The sequence below is a fragment of the Thunnus thynnus genome, chromosome 10, assembly GCF_963924715.1.
Source record: "Thunnus thynnus chromosome 10, fThuThy2.1, whole genome shotgun sequence".
Classification (NCBI taxonomy): Eukaryota; Metazoa; Chordata; class Actinopteri; order Scombriformes; family Scombridae; genus Thunnus; species Thunnus thynnus.
This window is the reverse complement of record NC_089526.1, coordinates 7,603,843-7,623,231: the sequence shown is the minus strand read 5'-3', so window position 1 is coordinate 7,623,231 and position 19,389 is coordinate 7,603,843. Positions and strand designations below refer to the sequence as shown.

General features: G+C 39.3%; 2 protein-coding genes across 3 annotated transcripts; one reads left to right on the top strand and one right to left on the bottom strand.

The window, feature by feature from the left end:
- Positions 1–1,927: 1,927 nt before the first annotated feature.
- Positions 1,928–6,113, bottom strand: LOC137190948 (G-protein-signaling modulator 2). Of its 2 annotated transcripts, none has more exons than XM_067600694.1 (5): positions 5,978–6,113; positions 3,773–4,260; positions 3,342–3,507; positions 2,847–3,100; positions 1,928–2,630 (listed from the first exon to the last, which is right to left on the bottom strand). In XM_067600694.1, exons 2-5 carry the CDS (start codon positions 4,250–4,252, stop codon positions 2,490–2,492), a joined length of 1,041 nt encoding a protein of 346 aa, XP_067456795.1. In that variant the 5' UTR covers positions 4,253–4,260; positions 5,978–6,113; the 3' UTR covers positions 1,928–2,489. The 2 variants fall into 2 exon arrangements, with proteins under 2 accessions (XP_067456795.1, XP_067456794.1); XM_067600693.1 differs by lacking the exon at positions 5,978–6,113 and adding an exon at positions 4,737–5,237.
- A 34-nt stretch (positions 6,114–6,147) lies between these two features.
- pbx2 (pre-B-cell leukemia homeobox 2) lies at positions 6,148–17,282 on the top strand. Its single transcript, XM_067600691.1, has 8 exons — positions 6,148–6,417; positions 7,052–7,125; positions 8,143–8,387; positions 9,394–9,584; positions 10,153–10,288; positions 11,207–11,348; positions 14,814–14,908; positions 16,429–17,282. Exons 1-8 carry the CDS (start codon positions 6,185–6,187, stop codon positions 16,507–16,509), a joined length of 1,197 nt encoding a protein of 398 aa, XP_067456792.1. The 5' UTR covers positions 6,148–6,184; the 3' UTR covers positions 16,510–17,282.
- The last annotated feature ends 2,107 nt before the right edge of the window (positions 17,283–19,389 follow it).

Sequence of the window (19,389 nt, the reverse complement as noted above, 5' to 3'; positions counted from 1 at the left end):
TTTTTGGCGTCATCCAATGGGCGTGGCTGCATAGAAAAAAATCATGGCTGAATAAAGTTTAAAATAAATAAATAGGGATATAATTGAGTAAAATATAATAAAACTAGAAGTCCTGACTGCGGGGTGATGTGTGCAGGCCTATTATGTTTACATTAATCATTTAGTTGCCTTTATATAAATGCATTTTCACGGTAAGGATCTTTGAACAGATATATTATTAATGCCGTAGTCTCCAAACTGATAAAATGTGATCTTAGTGTTATGTCAGTATTTTTAAAAAGTTGATACATTTGACCATTTTCATTCTCTTAGAAATGAGACATCACATATTTTGAGTTCCCCCCCCCACCCCCTATCAGTATAGGCGTGGCAGGGTGGGACAGTTTCTGAAACTGCAGAGTGAGTGAGTGTTACTGCAGGTATTACAGACTGACATTCCTGAAACTGTGCGTGTAAAATACCCCAACACCAGTCTTATTACATCGGAACAATTTTGCAAGTCACCACGTGAAATAAAAAAAAAATGCTGACCTGGCCAATATCTAGTCTTTGACAGAATTGGCTAATAAGCTATCTGATAAACTAGCAGACTGGTACAGTACAGTCCATGTGCCTTAAAAGTGGAACCTTAGTTTGCTGGCTTGCTGTTGTTTCTTCCTGTTTGAGTGTTTTCACTTCTTGAGTTCTTCTGGGTGAGGTTTCTTTTTTTGTAACATGTCTTTCTCCCTTAACTGTTCCTCTTCTTTGTTAGAAATGTTTGTTTGTCGTAATGCCATTTGATGTTTTGAGGCAGAGGTAGAAAGTAGTAGATCATATCATGTGGCAGAATAATAAAAAACCTGAAGATATATCATGACCTTTGCCTGTACATCTGAAATTTAAACGTTTCGATAAGTTCATTGATCTCCTTTATAAAAAAAATGTAACAATTCCAAAAATATAATAACCTTTAGAGGCAATATTTTATGTTCTACTATTTGACTTACAATATAGGTTCTCCTTTTAATGTGTGTCTCAACTAAGAGTGTTGGTCAAAGTGTTGCTATCACACATCACATAATTCTGCTTTGTTTGAGGAAGTGACAAAGCCTCCTAACGCCACCTCTAACCTCTCTTCTGCAGACAGACCAGCACTTCCTCAGAAAGCTGTCCTCTGAGCTGAGTGGACTAAACACACACCAAAGAAGGTCACAGGACACAATGGGGTCCTGTATATAGCATGTATACAGTATGAAAGCTTTAGAAACAAATGGTTGGATCACGTGTTTTAATGAGTAACAACCAGGTTCTGTTTACCAGCAAATACTGTAAAGCTGTGTTATTGACATTGAACTTAACAGTTACTACCATGTTTAGATGTCAAATCTAGTTTAAGTCCTCTTATCCATATACATTTTCATACATTTAATATTTTTACAGTAAAAATTGGGTTAGTTGTTGAATACGTATCTCCTGTTTGTCTTGTGACCTTTGATAAATAAATGACTATGTAAAGTAAACTCAAATTCAGGAACTCTGAGATAACACTCACACAGTCCATTCAATCTGTGAAATATTAACACCTTTATCTTTGCCTCTTTTGTTCCCTAAATGGAACATCATAAGCCCATCTCTTTTCTGTGCGAACATTTTTGATTTATTTGCAACGGTATGCTTTTAAAAGATAAGCCTCTATCACAAGTCTGTGGGAATGTGTCTTGCAGTAGCATAGGAATGATGATTAATGATGAAAATAACAGAGCGGGTTTCACATACCGCTGTTTGTGTCACCGCTTAACTGCTTACGTACTACTGTGTGTTTGATATGCAAAAATGAAATCAAAATGAAAGGATACTCTGATGATATTCTCGTCAGAGTGTGTGTTAAATCCTTTTTTCAACAACAACATTTGGGGAAAGTTAAATAAATAGATGAATGAAAAAAGGCTCAGATACACATTTTGTTTTATTTTCTGGAGGAGAATTATTCATATACAGTTAAGCAACATGTGGCCTTGGAGCTCATATCTCCTCACCACCAGCCTCTGGTGTATTTAATGTCTACTGTAAAAGTAAGGAGAAATATTAGAGATTAATAGACTCCCTCCTTCACATTAAGAATAGGAACACACACTAAAAACATTCAACCACTCATCGCAGACATTCAATGAAATGCAAAACTTTGTGAGATAAGAAAGCATATTTACTGACAGAGAGACAGACAGACAGACAGAAAAATACCTAAATAGCAGTAAACTTCACTATCTCATCAAGAGATTATCTCTATCAAGTCACTTTAAAGCTCTATTGCTCAAACATTAGCGTTTTTGCTACAGTCTCGACAGCTTTATCACCTACCAACATTATCAAGAGGGATAACATTCCCCTTAAACAAAGCATCACAAAGGTCAACAAAAAAAATGAACCTAATTTAACAGGAAATAAGATTAAGGCTACAATACTAGAATGGCTCCCACAGCAGCTCCACGCCTGTTTTTTTTTATTCCATCTCAGGTTTGCAGCAAGCACGGTAGTTCAGTCCTCTGCTCGTCCATGCGTCCCCCCTGGACCTTCAGGAGCAGGGAGAAGAAGTCCTCATCATCCATGGGACCAGGAGCCCTGCTGCGCTGGTCCTCCAGCCTGCCCTGGGCCTGTGGGTAAGAAGAAGGTGGGAAAATGAAAGCCTGAAATGATGTGCATAGTCAAATAAAACACCACTCAACTTACATTGACATGACACTGAGGTTTCGCAAGATGTTTTCTGCCATGACTGTGCACTTTTGAGAATCCTTTTTACTAAGAAACAAAGTTGCCACAGCCTTCATGTCCTAATAAAACATTTACACTAACAAGTTCTGATTTCTTACTTGTGTCGTGAGAATCATATTGTAAAGATCTTCTTTGGGTGCTGGTGCGGGAACTGGCGCAGGCTTTTCAGGCTTTTCGGGCTTTTTCACAAAAGAGAGTTGCTTTATGCTGCCTCTGAAACTTCTGGCTTTTGGTTTTGGTGGTGAAGATGTTTCGAGCTGCGCCCTCTGGTCATCCAGCCGGCGGGCTTGAGCGGTGGCCACAAATTCAAAAAACTCCTCTTTCTGCAGTGAAGTCATGGAGGAAAAGATGACTGTGGAGAAATGAGAGAAAAGAGCTTTGATGGTCAGATGGCAGGAGGGTATAAGTGGTCTGTGGTCAAGGAAAGAAGTGGAAATAAGTCACACAAAACATGCTTCAGTCATGGAAAACAATAGTTTTGTGTTGTTGCAGCTGGACCGACATAAGTCAGCATCGCAACATGGAAAGAAATCATTTCTATCAGTTTTTATCACACCTGTGAAATGAAGTATACCCTCTCAAAGCACTCTTACCTCTGTTGACTGGCTTGGTGGTGTTGGGCTCTGAGTGGCACCTTCTTCTTCTCATCCCACCCTCCAGCCTGAAGGAGCAGCGCTGGTCATTGAGCCGTCTACCCTCCTGAAGGGTGCAGAGCAGCTCGTACAGCACGTCCGGGAAGTCGGGGGTTAATCGGTGAGCCTGAGAGAACATGGGTAGGTGGCAGAAAAAAGAATGAGGGAGAGAGAGAAAAGGTTTTTCTAAGTGGTACAAACTGTTTGTTTGGCACATAAAAAGAATTCACTTGACTCCTACGTACTCCCACATGCTCTGTGACAAAATCTTAACCTGTAATTTTTCCACCACAAGATTGTTTTTCATGTAGAGTAACATGGTGGCTGGTGCGTAATGTCAAGAACAGTACTATTGTTGATCTAGGGAACAAGTGAAATAACAATCCACAAACCTTTTTTGCATCCTCTTTTTGGCTCTGTGTACCTTCGGCTTGTTGCTCAGGGAGCTTTAACGTCTTTATGTCCACTTTAGGGTCATTTTGTGTGACCTTTTTATCCTCTGTGTCACTGGATTTCTCAGGTGTTTCATGAATCTTCGTCACCTTGTGCGTCTGCCCTTCACTCCCGCTCCCATCTTTGTTCTGTCCATCTTTTACATTCTCAGTTTCTTCTGGTTTGCCCTTTACATCCACAAAAACATCTCCTGTCTGCTCTTCTGCTGTGTGGGTCTGTTGCTCTTCTGAACACATTTTACCCGCCGTATCTTTTTCATTCTTGTCCTCTCCACAGTGCTCCTCTTTGTCTCTGAGAGCTGACTCTCTGCTCAAGCTCTGAACGACGACAGCCTCAGCAACGTCCCCTTCTTCAGTGATGACGAGAGGTTCCAGCAGCCCTCCTTCAGCCATTTCAACTTTGATCTCTGTGCTGTCCATTAATCTTCCTGTCAACCCCAACGAGATACACAGAAACAGGATTTAGGTCAAAGATCTTAGGTCAAAGATTTCAAGGTCCCCATTGTTAGTTCTTCTGAGAAAAATACTCAGCTAACATCCCACCAGTCAAGCCTGTAGTTACTTGGAATAGACATGTAGGTTACTACAGAGCAGCTGTGCTTTTTGCTCTTGCAAGGAAATGTATGAGAAACCAGTTTGACAGGTTCTAGTATGCTGGCTACAGATGTTTGAGATGAAAATATTGTAAGTTATATATTCCTGTCAGCTTTATGACAACAAAGTTGTGCGACAACATGATCGGGGAAGACGTCAACGTCTTGTCGCTGACAGAGGATTTCTTTTGCATATTTTACCAAAAGTTTCACAGTAATCTTTGTTTACAGACATATTCCCTTGTCGTTTCACCCCAAAAGATTCCTTGTGTACCATACATTAAATGTAAATTTAGTCATTTCAATCTTACCTTTATGTTTTTAACTTTCCCTCTTTAAACCATCATCTCTTAAAGTTGAAGTTACCGAACTGAGCACAGCATTTTTCGGCTCAACACTTGTCTTGTCAAGATCTTTATGAAGAAAAAAAAAAACCTGCTATGAAGAGTTTCACATGCCGACGTGAGAAGCTCTCGCCTTTTCTGCTCTGCTCTTGATACCTTTCTCTCTCGTCTTCTCTTCCTGTTCCTCTTACCACACAGCCCACCCCTATTTACTTGGCCCACATCTGACAAGTCATGCCATCATGAAATATTACTGTCAAATGCAGAAGGACACCCAGCATGTATTTGGTTAGCCTCAGTATGGTCCCAAGCAAAGGTTTTATGAGTTAGGATAAACTTAAAGCCGTCAAAGCAACAGTAGGCAGCTGCCTGCTTTAACTGCTGCTCATTTGATTATGTCAGACTCGACTCCAACATGTTGAAACAGGCGCACAGTTTTTCTGACACTGCTGTGGTTTTGGCACACATCCTGTTGACTTGCAGCTAAAAAGAGAAGTAGACTGAGTGAGAGAGGCTGTCTATGTGAGATGATCAGCTTCACATACGAGAAATTAAAGATTTTTACCTTTTTTCAATCTGAAAATCTCTGAAAATTTGTGCTTTCAATCGGGCTTAGCACTGAAGGAGAGACTGCGACTGAGAGAGACTCTTTGTGTGTGTGCGTGTGTATATGTGTGTACTTTGTGAACATACATAACACATACACACAAAGTCTCTCTCTCTCTATCACTCTCCCACACTTACTCATCCACCACCAAACCCACACTCTCACCCCAGCCAGACAATATTTGTACTTCTATCAGAAGTATTCATCATCCATCACTTATGTGCTATACACTAATCACTTATGTACAATACCGCACCTCCACACCAGTGTGCAATATGATGTATACTTGTGTATATTTTAATTTCTCTCTTTCTTATCTGTCTCTTTTCTCTCTCCTCTTTCTTTCCTAATTATTGTAAATGTTTTATTATATATTCTAATTGGAAATAGAGCTACAGAAGCCAAATTTCACTGCCTTCAGGGTTGCCATCTGCTGTGTTGCTGAGTATGTGACATTTTTATCCATTTTATTATTTAGATAGATCTTATTCCGCCTTATTCTATGACACAAACACACGCACACGCGCGCGCGCGCACACACACACACACACTTCTGCTTTCTCAAACGCTGGTAGTGCAGATGTTTTGCTGTTGTGGTTACCTTTAACCCAGTTGTGTTACTCCTCTATTTCCATAGAAAAAGCAGGCTTGCGATCCATCACATGCTGCAATGTTTTAACATAGCTTGTACCTTTTCCTGTCAATCGCTAGGGGACCCTGCTTTGTACGATGCCTCGGATCTGGCTGTGTTGTTGTGTGTCTGTGAGCACAGTCGGGCAGCAGTCGTCGCCACTGTGCGTCGCTGAAGATGTTGCAGCAGCAGCCTCTGACGGGCAACGGGCCCTCCAACGGCCGGGGACTCGGCATGAGTGGCCACCCCGGGTTGCATGCGCTCAACTCGGCTCACCAACCCTCCCAGCACCGGTCCGACGGAGGAGACTCGGGCCCAGAAAACGGACACGAAACCCGCAGAGATATTGGTGACATACTGCAGCAAATAATGACCATCACCGACCAAAGTTTGGACGAGGCACAAGCAAAGTAAGTGACAACTTTTGGATTTTTTTTAATTTATAAAGTGTTTGACGCTTTTTGGTTTTGCCGCTTTGTCGACTCTGACCCTCGGTGGCAAAGTTTCCTGAACTTCAATCTATTGTTTAAATTATTTAGCAAGAAGCTAACTAATTAGCTAATGGTAGCTACAGAAAACAAAGTTGCATTTGTTCAAACTTGCTCATTTTCAGATGTATATGTTGATTGGTTAATGTTTTTTATTCTCATGTTTCCCATTTACAAACATGTATATCTTCAGCAGCGGTCGCCTAAACAACGTAGCCATTGTTAGCTGGCTAGGCTAACTAGCGAATGCTACAATAGGTAGCTAACAGCTAACGCTAATGTTTACATTAAAACATAATTTTGCAGCTGGACATATTTAGACCACTAAACAAATGAAAATACCACCAAGCTTTCTGGTTATTGCATCCAGGCAGCTCATCAGTCAACACTTGGCTGCCTCCTTAGCTCAGAGCTAGCTATTTGCCATGCGAGAGTCACTTCATTTGTGTTGTTGTTTTGGTCGATTTGCATGTTGTTGTTGTTGTCACTATCTCTCTTTTTTGCGGTGAGACTCTTATCGTCGCTACAAATCAAGCTCTTTTTTTTTCATGTACAGGAAACATGCACTCAACTGTCACCGGATGAAACCTGCTTTGTTCAGCGTTTTGTGCGAGATCAAGGAAAAGACTGGTAACATTATTTACAGTGTTGTTGTCATCATGCATTTAATTTTAGTTTTGATGTGCAGTGGGCTCTTGGCTTATTACAGCGTTATTAGATTGTGTCATCAATCTAATCATAAACGGTGTAATGACACATCACATGCACCGATTTTACTGTTGAACTTAACTGTGGACAGTTGCACATTCCCAGTAGATATACATGCACAATATATATTTTTTACACTCAACAGTTCTTTTCACTTGGAACACATTTTTTACTATGTTTACTATATTTTATTTTTTAATTGTAAAATTTTATTTATATATGTTTACCACCTGTCTTTTGTGGTAGTTGTCTTACCTTCTGTTTTTTGATTGTTATGCACCACAACACCAAGGCTAATTCCTTGTTTGTGCAAACACACTTGGCATTAAATCTGATTCTGACATACCTACTTGCAATGTCGAAAACACATACAGGGAGATATAAAAACATCAACAGACTTTATGTACAATGCAAAACTAGAGACAAACAGTTAGATAAAGAGATATAAAGTATTATAGCTACAGGGCAATATAATGGAGGTCTTATTGTTACAGGTTGCTGGTTGGTCCTCACATGGATTCAGTTCATTCATGCTATGAAAGTTTTATGAAATTTTATTTTTATCTTTAGTTACAAAGCAGCCCATTTTTCTCTGCATAAATCAAATAAGTGGTTGCATTGTTAAAAGGTATGTTTACATTAGTTCTCAGTCCAATGTTTGATTAATGACTTCTCCTAGCCCAAACACAGTTCGTCACTGTTTCTATTGGCTGACTAGTGAGAACCTGAATAACTCTAATCCATGAGTCACATCAAAACAGGAAACACACACCTAAATGAATCCATTCAGTTGTACAGGCTTTAAAATAAGTGAATGGCAAATAGTGGGAACATTTTCAGGATGGAAGTGAAATGGGACTAAACCATGATACATTTACATTTTTCTATTTATATTTCACCCACAAAACCAATCAACACTGACATTTGTCTTGTTGACAGGCCTGTCGATGAGGAACGCCCAGGAGGAGGAGCCTCAGGATCCTCAGCTGGTGCGACTGGACAACATGCTGCTGGCAGAGGGTGTGGCGGGGCCAGAGAAGGGCGGCGGGGCTGCTGCTGCTGTTTCTGCAGCCACCAGCTCGGGAGGGATGTCACCTGACAGCTCGCTTGAGCACTCCGACTACAAAAGCAAGTTGAGCCAGATTCGCAGTATCTACCACACTGAGCTGGAGAAGTATGAGCAGGTACCGTGTCGCAACAGGAGACGAGCGCTGACATTGCCTGTACACGCTTGCCTGTACTAATGCTGCTCGCCAGAAGCGTAATCCATTGGCATGTTAGGTCTAGAGTTAAACCACATGACTTTTCTCCACCTGGCTATACACTTCTCTACTTAATGTTCTTCTTATGCTTCATATCTCTGTATGAGAGGAGGCATCTGAAGATTATCAAAGTAACACATACTGTAGGCAACTGATGATTATTAATCTGGCCCTGATAAGCCATTTAGTCTATTAAATGTTAAAAAATAGTGAAAAATGATTTCTTAAAGGCCACTGTAATGTCTTCAGTTTGCTTGTTTTGTCTGACTAACAGTCCAAAACCTAAATATTCAATTCACTGTCATATATGACAAAGAAGAACAGCAAAATCCTTAATATGTTTGGCATTTTTACCTGAAAAACAACTGATTGATTATCAAAATAGTTGCTGTTAATTTTCAGTACCGATCAAATAAAAGATCACTCAACTAATTGTTGCTCTTAACATATTCCAGCCTACACAAGGCCCTAATGTGTGCTGCTATTCAAAACACCATTGTTGTGATACTCATCTTATTAACAACAGTACAATACAGTTTTCTTGCACAGACTTTTTCCAAAATTGTTAGAGTAGCCTGTCAACTGCACATAAATAACACTAAGAAACCTTTCTCTGATAAAGTTGTATAGAGGTAAATTGCTTTATAGATCATTCAAATGCAGAATTTATCAGCAGGACATACCAATTGTGCAGAGAGCTTGAGCAAGTACATGCTTACTGACAACTGCAGTGATTTTAAACAGCTAGTTTTCACAATATGTCTTCATGTGATTCCATTTAACTATTAACTATAACACAAGAGGCCTTGATAAATCCCAGCAATCCAACATGAAATAATTCACTTAGCTACAGTTGTTTGCACATGTCTGTCCTTCAATGTCCATCCTCTTATTCCTCCCACCCCCACCCCCTCCCCCCACTACCCAGGCGTGCACTGAGTTCACCACCCACGTGATGAACCTGTTGAGGGAGCAGTCGCGCACACGGCCCGTGACTCCGCGGGAGATCGAGCGCATGGTGGCCATCATCCACCGCAAGTTCAGCTCGATCCAGACTCAGCTGAAGCAGAGCACTTGTGAAGCGGTCATGATCCTGAGGTCCCGCTTCCTTGACGCCAGGTGAGCGTGTGATGTTGGATTTTTTTTGTTTTCATTTTGTTTCTTGCGTACTGGAATACCGTAATCAAAATCTATCTCAGTTAAAGTTTGTACCTGCTCATATTTTGGGTATGATAGGTGTAGTCGGCTTGGATTGTCCACAGTTATAATGGTTTTGAAAGGTGACTGGGAGTCACAGCAAAAAATACAAAAATAAATAAAATTGTCACTTTTCAAAATTCCCGTTAGGAAAATTCCCAGCCATGATACCTTTCCTAGTTTGATGGAAGCTGTTTATGTTAGCTAATAGCTAAAAAATGCTGCAATGTTGATCTCATTTGTTGAAAATTATTCAGGTTTCCAGCATGTCATGACAAATTTCACCCATTTTATTCACATTTCTTGAAAAAAGTATATTCTATTAACACAGTAGCCATTAAAAACTGTATTGTGTGTGTGTGTGTGTGTGTGTGTGTAGAAAGGGCATGGGACCCCTGTCCACATGTAGAGTAGATAGTATAATAACAAAGAAAAGGAGAGAAAACTTTTGTTTTCTTCCAGCACTCATCACCTGTTTCTGTCTCATCAGGCGCAAGAGGCGTAACTTCAGCAAACAGGCCACCGAGGTCCTGAATGAGTATTTCTATTCCCACCTGTCCAACCCTTACCCCAGTGAAGAAGCCAAAGAGGAACTCGCCAAATCTTGCGGAATCACCGTCTCTCAGGTAAATCACTGACTATTTGTAGAAACGAGCACTGATGGAACAGTTAAGAGTGTTGCAGGAGCTTATCTTGATGTATTGGGTTTTTTTGCTGCTCTGATAACATCCAAGAATGACATTCAATGTTTTTGAGGCTGCCTGAATTACTTAGACAAACTTTAAAGGGGACATGTCACTTTTTATTATATTCTGTTATTTATATACTGTTAAGATCTCAGATGTCTATGTTAAACATGGTCAAAGTTCCAAAACTTGAGGTGAACATATGTAAAAATGCTCCCTGCAAGTCAAAAGCCAGGGCTTCAGCCTTCTTTGAACACTCTGTTTGCAAAGTTACTTCTACTTCCCCATCAAACTGACGTCGGATTGTTCGTGCATGCCCATAAACGGCCGTCCGTTGGTAGCCTTTGTTGCTAAGGATGTTCCAAGGGCTGTTCATGTTGTTCACTTGCATATTTCGGATTGAATTTCAGCTCAAACATGTACAGATGTGTTTTGAGAAGTGCACATTTAGAATAAAGCTGAACAAGAAAAACAAAATCCTTCTACTACTGTTTATTTACGTAGTCTCTGGAGCTGGGATAGGGTATAGAAAGGAGCTAAAATGGCCTGTTTCAGACAGAGGCTGAACCGAGGCTCTGTATAAAGAGCCAATACAAGTTAAAATAAGGAGTTAAAACTGTAAATCATGCAAAGATATTCCATTAGAGCCTCAGAATATGAATATAGACCCGAAAATGTGCATGATATGTCCTCTTTAAGACATACTATTCATCATTTTTCCAATAACATGATGCTGAAACATTGATGTGCATTTAAATTTACTGATCAGGGTTAAACAATTACTCTCTAAAATGTGGTAATTTTAAATTAACCTATCAATGAAAGTGTGTACACTGAATGTTAATTTTTTTTTGCCAGGTTTCCAACTGGTTTGGCAACAAGAGAATCCGCTACAAGAAAAACATTGGCAAGTTCCAGGAGGAGGCCAACCTCTACGCCATGAAGACAGCCTTGGGGGGCAGACAGGGCAACGATTCCCCGCACACTCCCAACTCGACAGGTACCAGACAGGAGTTACAATATGCAACTACTCCACTTAAAGCAGTGAAATAATAATTAGTTCAACCATTCTCTGCCTCAGTTTGTTTCCACCCCAACACTTGTTGATCATCTTAATGAGCCGTCTACTCAAACACAATGTATACAGACCTTCTGTTGCTTCTAGGTGCGCTCGTTTTGTTGTCCGTGTGAACATTGTATCCTCGTATGAGACACTGAGAAAGCTGGAGCGACCAACAAACCACCGCCCACCCGTGCAACAGGGGTGTTTAAAACAAACTAAACCTCCGTGCTGAAGCTAGCAGGCAGACTGGAGCCGCTTTCATGGGACAGACGAGTAAATCAGAGTTCAGAGGATCATATAACATTAACTGACATGTGCGACATCAAATAATAATCTGTTAGACAAAATACAACTAAGTAATAGCGAGCAAAAACTGTTCAGTGGAGCAGACTTTCTTTAAATTGACTGTGACGTTTATCTGGTGCTGCTGCTTTACATTACAGTAATGTTAATTTAGCTTTATAGCTTCCTCGCCACTGTTGCCAAGTGCTTGCTCATGGGGGGAATGTTTGGTTTCTATAAATTGAAAGAGTACAGTCTAGACGTGCTCTATATGAAAAGTGCCCTGAGATGACTTCTGTTGTGATTTGGCGCTGTAGAAATAAAATTGACTGTCTGTTTGAGTACAGCAGGGCAGGTAGTAAAGGCACCTGGTAATTAGATCCTTTTAAACCGAGAGAAGAAACCCTTTTCATAATATAAAAATTATGGTCAGATGGGAACCTGGAAAATCTCCCTTATTTTCAAAGCCTAATGTTGACAGGTAGCTGTATAACCTGAGGCAGTGGTAATTTCCATTCATAAAGCCACTGCGGGCGTTGAGGAAGCACTTAATAAACAAAGTCAGTTGGCAGTTACAACAGTAATACCAATTATGTTTTGAGTCTTTGAACTTGTCGACAGCACAATTTTCTTTGCTTTAGTTTTTACAACTTAGAGATGTTTTTTTGCTGTAACTTGCCTGAGCTGTGGCTACTAGTCTCACTTTGAGAGCCACATCCCGGTTCACTACTGACCACACAACGTGAATGGACGCTCTAGAGGATAGATAAATCATCATGTGATGACTTGAAGTTTATTAAGGCTATAACTAAAGAAAAATGCCTATTATAATTTTCCATACCCCAAAATGACGTCTTCAGATCCCTTGTTTTTGTCTGACTAAAGCCGGGCTCAGACTACAGGACTTTTGGGTTGATTTATCCTTGATTCACCCCTCCCAACACATCTGGTCTGGGACCTTGGTCGGTACCGATGTTTGGCCCAGATTATCTTGTAATGTGAGGGGGTTTACAGATCCAATTTTATACCTCCAGAACTGCTTTCAGACTCATCGAGGCTGCCCCAGTAATTTCAAACATGTTTGATATTTAGGATTTAAAATCTGGATGATTACGTCACTACTTTATAGTCTACGAAGACGTGGAAGTAAATGAGAGGACTTTTGAAATGGTGACTGTGTAGAACAACAACTAGCTGTCTTATGGGTGTGTTGGACAGCTGAGACGGAGGAAGGGCTTGTCGATATGTAGCAAGAACATGACTGACTATATGACGTGTCTTCCAAGAAATGTAACCCTACAGACAAAGAAGAGCTTTACTAAAGAAAGTTGTTACATCATGTCAGTCTCCATTTTGTTTACATCTGCTTCCCCCTGAGATCACATGACTAAATGGCATGAAATTAATGAAAAATGATGCTTTATGGCAGAAAAACTGTTGTTTTACCATTGGTGAGACATTTTATGATTTACACCTACCCTAGGGGCATGTTTGTAACTATCTAGTTATTACTAAGACTCATGTTGTAACTTATCTCCGTGGTGCAACCGCTTCCTGATATGTGCAGCTATTTGTTAATTTACTGCTGGCTCAAATGTCTCTGTAGCATTTTGATATATTGACAACGCCATATCACAGATTCACTTTAAACAGTAAGCTTTACACTTAATTCACTGAGTGATAATGGTGGCGGGATGATGCGTTTTTTGGGGGGAGGGGGTTGAGGTGAAACGCTGCCCCCTGTTTGTTTGGATCAGGTGGCCAATTCTTACACTTTGAACCCAAAGACATTGAATTTACAATAATATAAAAACACAAGAAAAGTAACAAATCCTCATGTTGGAGAAGCTTGAAACAGGAAATGTTTGGTGTTTTTGCTTGAAAAATTACTGGAACAATCTGAGCTGCAACTAACGATTATTTTCATTGTCGATTAATCTTCTGATTATTGTCAGAAAATAGTGAAAATAGCCAGTTATAATTGTGTAGAGCTCATGGTGACGTCTTCCAATGTCTTGTTTTGTCTAGAATCCAAAGAAATTCAGTTTACAATCATGTTTGACAATCTGAGAAGCTGGAACCAGCAAATGTTTGGAATTTTTGCTTAAAAATGACCGTTCGATTTATGATTATTTGATTATCAAAATAGTCGCTGACCGGTTTTCTATTCATCGACTAACTGATGAATCGACTAATCGTTGCAGCTCTAGAAACAATTAATCAATTATCAAAATAGTTTCAGGCTATTTTCATTCATTCATTCATATATTTCATCTCTATAGTCTCTACAGTAGCGATGGCAGAACGAGGCTTTCCTGTATCGATGAAGCCTCGCAGTCAGTATCACTAAAAGATTTATTACTCAAAGCTACTGGTAAGAATAATCAGGAGCAGCCAAATTATAAATGATCATGTGCTGCTGCACTTTTTGCTACTATCCAATAAGGATTCTTACATCTCACTTTGTCATTACTTGTTATTACTGATTGATAGATAGATAGATAGATAGATAGATAGATACTTAATTAATCAATGGGAAATTGAAATGTTACAGCAGCCAACAATGAGGTAAAAAAGGTAAAAGAAACAAATGCAATTAAAGGCTAAATAATATACAATCACTAAATAATAATGTAAGAAAGATATAAAGTTATGTGTAGTTTGAGTGACTGGGTTTGGATGAAAACAGGAGATTTAAATATAGAATTAATTTGGGAAAGTGTTTATGTCAAACTCTCTGCACTTTCCACTACACCCCATGAAGTCTACACCATGGATGTATTATGAGATGTACACCCACGAAAGGTTCAGGTTTCGCGTTCCTTATATCAACAAATCGAATCTCAAACCGAAACCTCACATGCGTCTGGCAAAACCGAAGCCTTGTTTGTCATCGGGTGGGTAATTCTCTGAAAATGATACAAGCCTCGGTACGATCAGCAGAAAGTGCCAGACACAGTCGACACACACGCTTCAGAGCCTCGATATCAAACATAACATCACTAGTATACAGTTTAGTCATAGCATCCCAATCCAAACTGCTACAAAACACTTAAAAGTCACTGTTAATGTATCAGGAATGATTTAATGAGGTTGCTCTTCTGGTTTGTGTTTCTTTAGGGTCTGGGTCCTTCTCTCTGTCTGGGTCAGCTGACCTGTTCCTTGGGGTTCCACCGGTGAACGGCGAGCAGTCCACCTACCAAATGGGAGTGCAGGTGATTTATAACACTCATGAAATAGTTACACACACACACACACACACACATTCGAAGAACAAAGCTGTTGATATTCTGTATTTTTCTTTCGTCCAATATAGCTTTTTCCTCTGTGCCATCGAGCCTCATTGTTGTTCAAAAACTATTAAAAACACATCAATGAGTCACACTGTTGCACCGGAAAACATGTTCCTACAGTATGATGAGCATGGACGCTGTTCTTTATCTGGAATCAATCCCACATTCACCATCCTGCTGCCATAAATACTCATCAGAACATAAAATGTGTATTAATCTGCAGCTGAAAATAGTCCCCAACAAATGCACTATTTTCTCCTGTTTGAGTAAATTTTTGCTAAAAAAAAAACAAAAACACACAGTGCTCAGATGTTTAACTTTTTTAAAAGGCAAAACAATTATATAAACTATATTTGTATAGTTATATTATTGGTTTTGGTCTTTTCGTGGGATTTATTGACAATATGTAATATATAATTGTTTCATGTTCACAGGATTTAACTTTTCCTTTATCAATAACCTCCATGGTAGATATTTTACATCACTGCCAATCAGTTTCAAAAACATACCTCAAATGTTTATATGATTCTAGGCATCGATTTCCATTCATTTCATTTTCAGTGCTTGACATACGTAATCTTCACAGTCTGTTTGTCTCCTTTATGTTTTGTCAACATTATCATCACATGACAGTTGTGATCAGAAGACACTTCTTGTCGGTGTTGATGCCTTTAAGTGCTGTTGGGAAAGTCCGACATCCAAACCTCAGCAGCCGGCTGCTAAACAACAGACACGTCAATCCAAAAACAACCAATTCTCAGGAACTGATTCTCAGATTTTGGATGTTTTTGTTTCCAATAAGCACCTGAACGCATCAACAAGGAAGAGTCGCTGTCAGCTGCATTACCATGAAATTAGACATGTTGTTTATTGTGATGGATTTTCTACCTCAAATTATTTTCAAGCCTTTTGAAGTTGATTTTCACACATGAACTGTGACCTGTAGCTGCCCAGAGACATCCAAAACATCCTGCTGTTGTGGAGGTTGTATATAGGGCTGCAACTAACAATTATTTTCATTATCAGATAATCAGTCAATTATTTTTTTTCAATTAATCGGTTAGTTGTTTGGTCTATAAAATGTCAGAAATCAGTGAAAAATGTTGATAACTGTTTCTCAAAGCCCAAAGATATTCAGTTTATTGACATAGAAGACAAAAGAAACCAGAAAATATTCACATCTTTTTCTTTAAAAAGTTACTCAAAAAGCGATGAATGGATTATTAAAATAGTTGGCCAGTACTGTAATGTTGATCAGTTAATCATTGCAGCTCCAGTTATGTAGAATAGTTTGCGCCAGTTATGGTTAAGCTACTAAAACCACAGGTGATGTGTTGAAATATGACACAAACACCAGCAACAAGCAAGGTTGCAGTCACACTGTAAGTCACACGTTGCCTTCGAACGCCTCACCGTCTTTCTTCTCTCTTTCGATGTCTCAGGCTAACGGGAACTGGCAGGGTCGAAACTCGCCCCCGTCTGGCAACTCGCCCCACAGCGACCACTCGGAAAACTCTGACTGATTATCCAGCCCGTTGGCACAGAACGACAGCGACGGAAAGTTTGATGCCCGATAAGACAGAAAGAATGATATCACACTTCCCACTTGGCTGCAGTTGTTTTTGTATGTTGTTTGTTTGGTTTGATCATTTTAAATGTACATTGGGGTTTTTTTTTTGTTTTGTTTTGTTTTTGTTTTTTTTGTCTTTTCTTACCACTCAGCGTTGGTCATTATTATGTTTGTATGATTAGCTGAGTGCACGGATGGTAGAGTGAAAATGTGTGTGTGTGCGTGTGTGTGTGTGTGTGTATTGTGTGCATGCAGGTGTGGTTTAATTATCGGGGTCGTAGGGTTTGTTTTCCACTACTTTTGACATGTTACTGAGGTGTTTGTGTTTGGGAAGAGGGTGGGGAGGGGGGGGCTGACTGCATTATCATTGTTTTTAGCACACTATATCATTATTATTATTATTATTATTATTATTAATATTATTGCTGTTTTATTATTAGTACTACAACTATTTTCATTTTAACAGCTCAGAAAGAGAGAATTCTTTTAGTGAATGAGAGGGCAATAGAGAAAAATCCAAAGATTTTGTGTGTTTGTTTCTCTGTTTTTTTTTTTTGTTTGTTTTTTTTTTCTAACGGGCTTATGTGTCTGTAAAATGAATGAAGAGTGCCTGAGTCCATATTAATGGTTTGAATGAGTATATCAACAGTGCTGTCTTTTTTCTGTACAGTGAAACACCTGTATTCTCTCTACCTCTTTTACAATAAAGACTCTCTGTATTCACAACTGGCTGGTGATCTTTCCACATTTATGGAGTCAAGAGGCATAATTTAATAGTTTGAGGTACACATTTAAGGGTTGGTTTAGCCAAATTGCAAAACAAAAACAACGCATTTACTCAAACGCAAAGATTTCTGCTTTTATTTTCCAGTGTTTTCAGACATCTGCCTCTCGTCACCCCAATACAACGGAGTTTAATTTGTGGAGATGAAGTTTAAAAATATCAACAGTAACATGTCTTTCCTCTAACAATGGCCTGGTTTCTCTAGATAATCCACAGATTCACAGAGGAAATCCCACTGAAAAATGAACTGAAACTATCCAGAGCAATGGGGCAGTTAGGCTGAGCTATCAATTGGGCAAAGTAGGCCACAGCCAGGGTGCCTCCACAGACTCAAATTCACTGAAAACAGCAGTTTCTGGTAATTTAATTAATTGCACATTTGCACCAACCAAGGCAGGTCCTGCATTATTACCTAATCCTCTGATAGAGAAGTTCTGTGTCAAATTCTAGTTTTAATACTTCATCATTATAATTTATATTGTGCTCATGTGATGCATATTCCTTAATTCCTTAATAATGGTATTTGTTTTTTTTAAATGTATTAGTGTATTTGAAAGGGACGGTGATCTGCAGGAAAAAAAAAAAAAGGAATAAGGAATTATATATTGAAAGAGTTGGCCTAAAAGGCTAATTCCCATATGTTGTTTCAGGCCAGATGTTGAAAAGGCAAACTAAAAAATATCTCATACAAATTATATACACAACATAATATATGTGCACACAGGAACAGTAACATCCACTGGTAAATAATGTGCAGTATGAGACAAGGTAGTTAGTTACAATACAAATTTACGAAGATAACAAGTTGTGTTTAATAAAATGACGTGCAGGGGCCCAACAATAGCGGCCTGACAGGTTAATCCAGCGATGTAAGAAATCTTAGAGACAGATATGTACATGGCTAGATGAACTGATCCTTTAACAAACAACATCAACCCCTATTGCTGAATCAACCTCTGCACAGATACTGAACATTGTAAATGTCACTAAACAACTGCAGTTAATGGATTGTTTTATACAGATTCAACTGTGTGCACCCCCTGAAATTTAGACCACAGACCTCATAAATGATAAAAAAAAAAGCCCACACCTCATTCTGATACTGTGTGTAAAGGTGACTACTAATAGGTAGATCTGAGTCTGTTGTGGAGAATGCTATGGATTGCAAACATTAAAGCAAACATTTATTAATCACAGATCTAGAGATGTTGCTGGGTTTGCACCATTTCAGGATACATGGAATGCAAATAATAGGAAAACAGATGTGAAATAAATGTCTTTATGTATTTATTCTTTATTTATTCAGGTAGCCTCATTGAGATTGAGATATCTGTTTCAACCTGAGACCAAGAAACATTCATAATCAGACAAGCATACAATCAGAAAACAGAAACAACACAACTAAGGCCAGACAGTCACAATCAACAAATAATTGATAAAACACTTACAAGAGTCATAAAAACTTCAGATAATTAAGTTTTTAAATATCCAAGAGGTATGAAACACTAGTTTTAGGGCAGTTTATAGTCATTCCATAGTACCCAAAACCAGTTCAACCAAAAAGTAATATGAATATTACAAATACTGACAAAAGAAAACAATTCAACTTCAAAATTATGACGCTGCTGGGTTAGAAAAATAATTTATTTCTATGTTTATTTGCTTCAAATGTACTTTTCTTAAAATGCTGGATGGAGAGAACCCGGTTATCGACAGTAAAATGAACAGGCTTCTCCTTTGTCTATCGTGTGGCGTGTGGAGTTAAATACTGTTGGATTGTGACCGTACACACCAGCTACCACGCAGTTAAAGGTTGTTAATTAATCCTCATCAGCAAAGGACCCCTGAGGGGCCCCGGGCTCCGGGTTGGGAACCTCTGGATCAAATGTTAATTCAAAAAGTTGTCACGTGCGGGTCGTCGCTGTCTCTCGGCTTTCCCACGGTCGCCTGGCAACATCAAAGAGGTTTCACAAGCAAATGTCGAACAACTGCGGCGCTTAAAGGCGCGCCAGCACGAGACAGCGGCACAAATGGCACGCGTGGTCCATT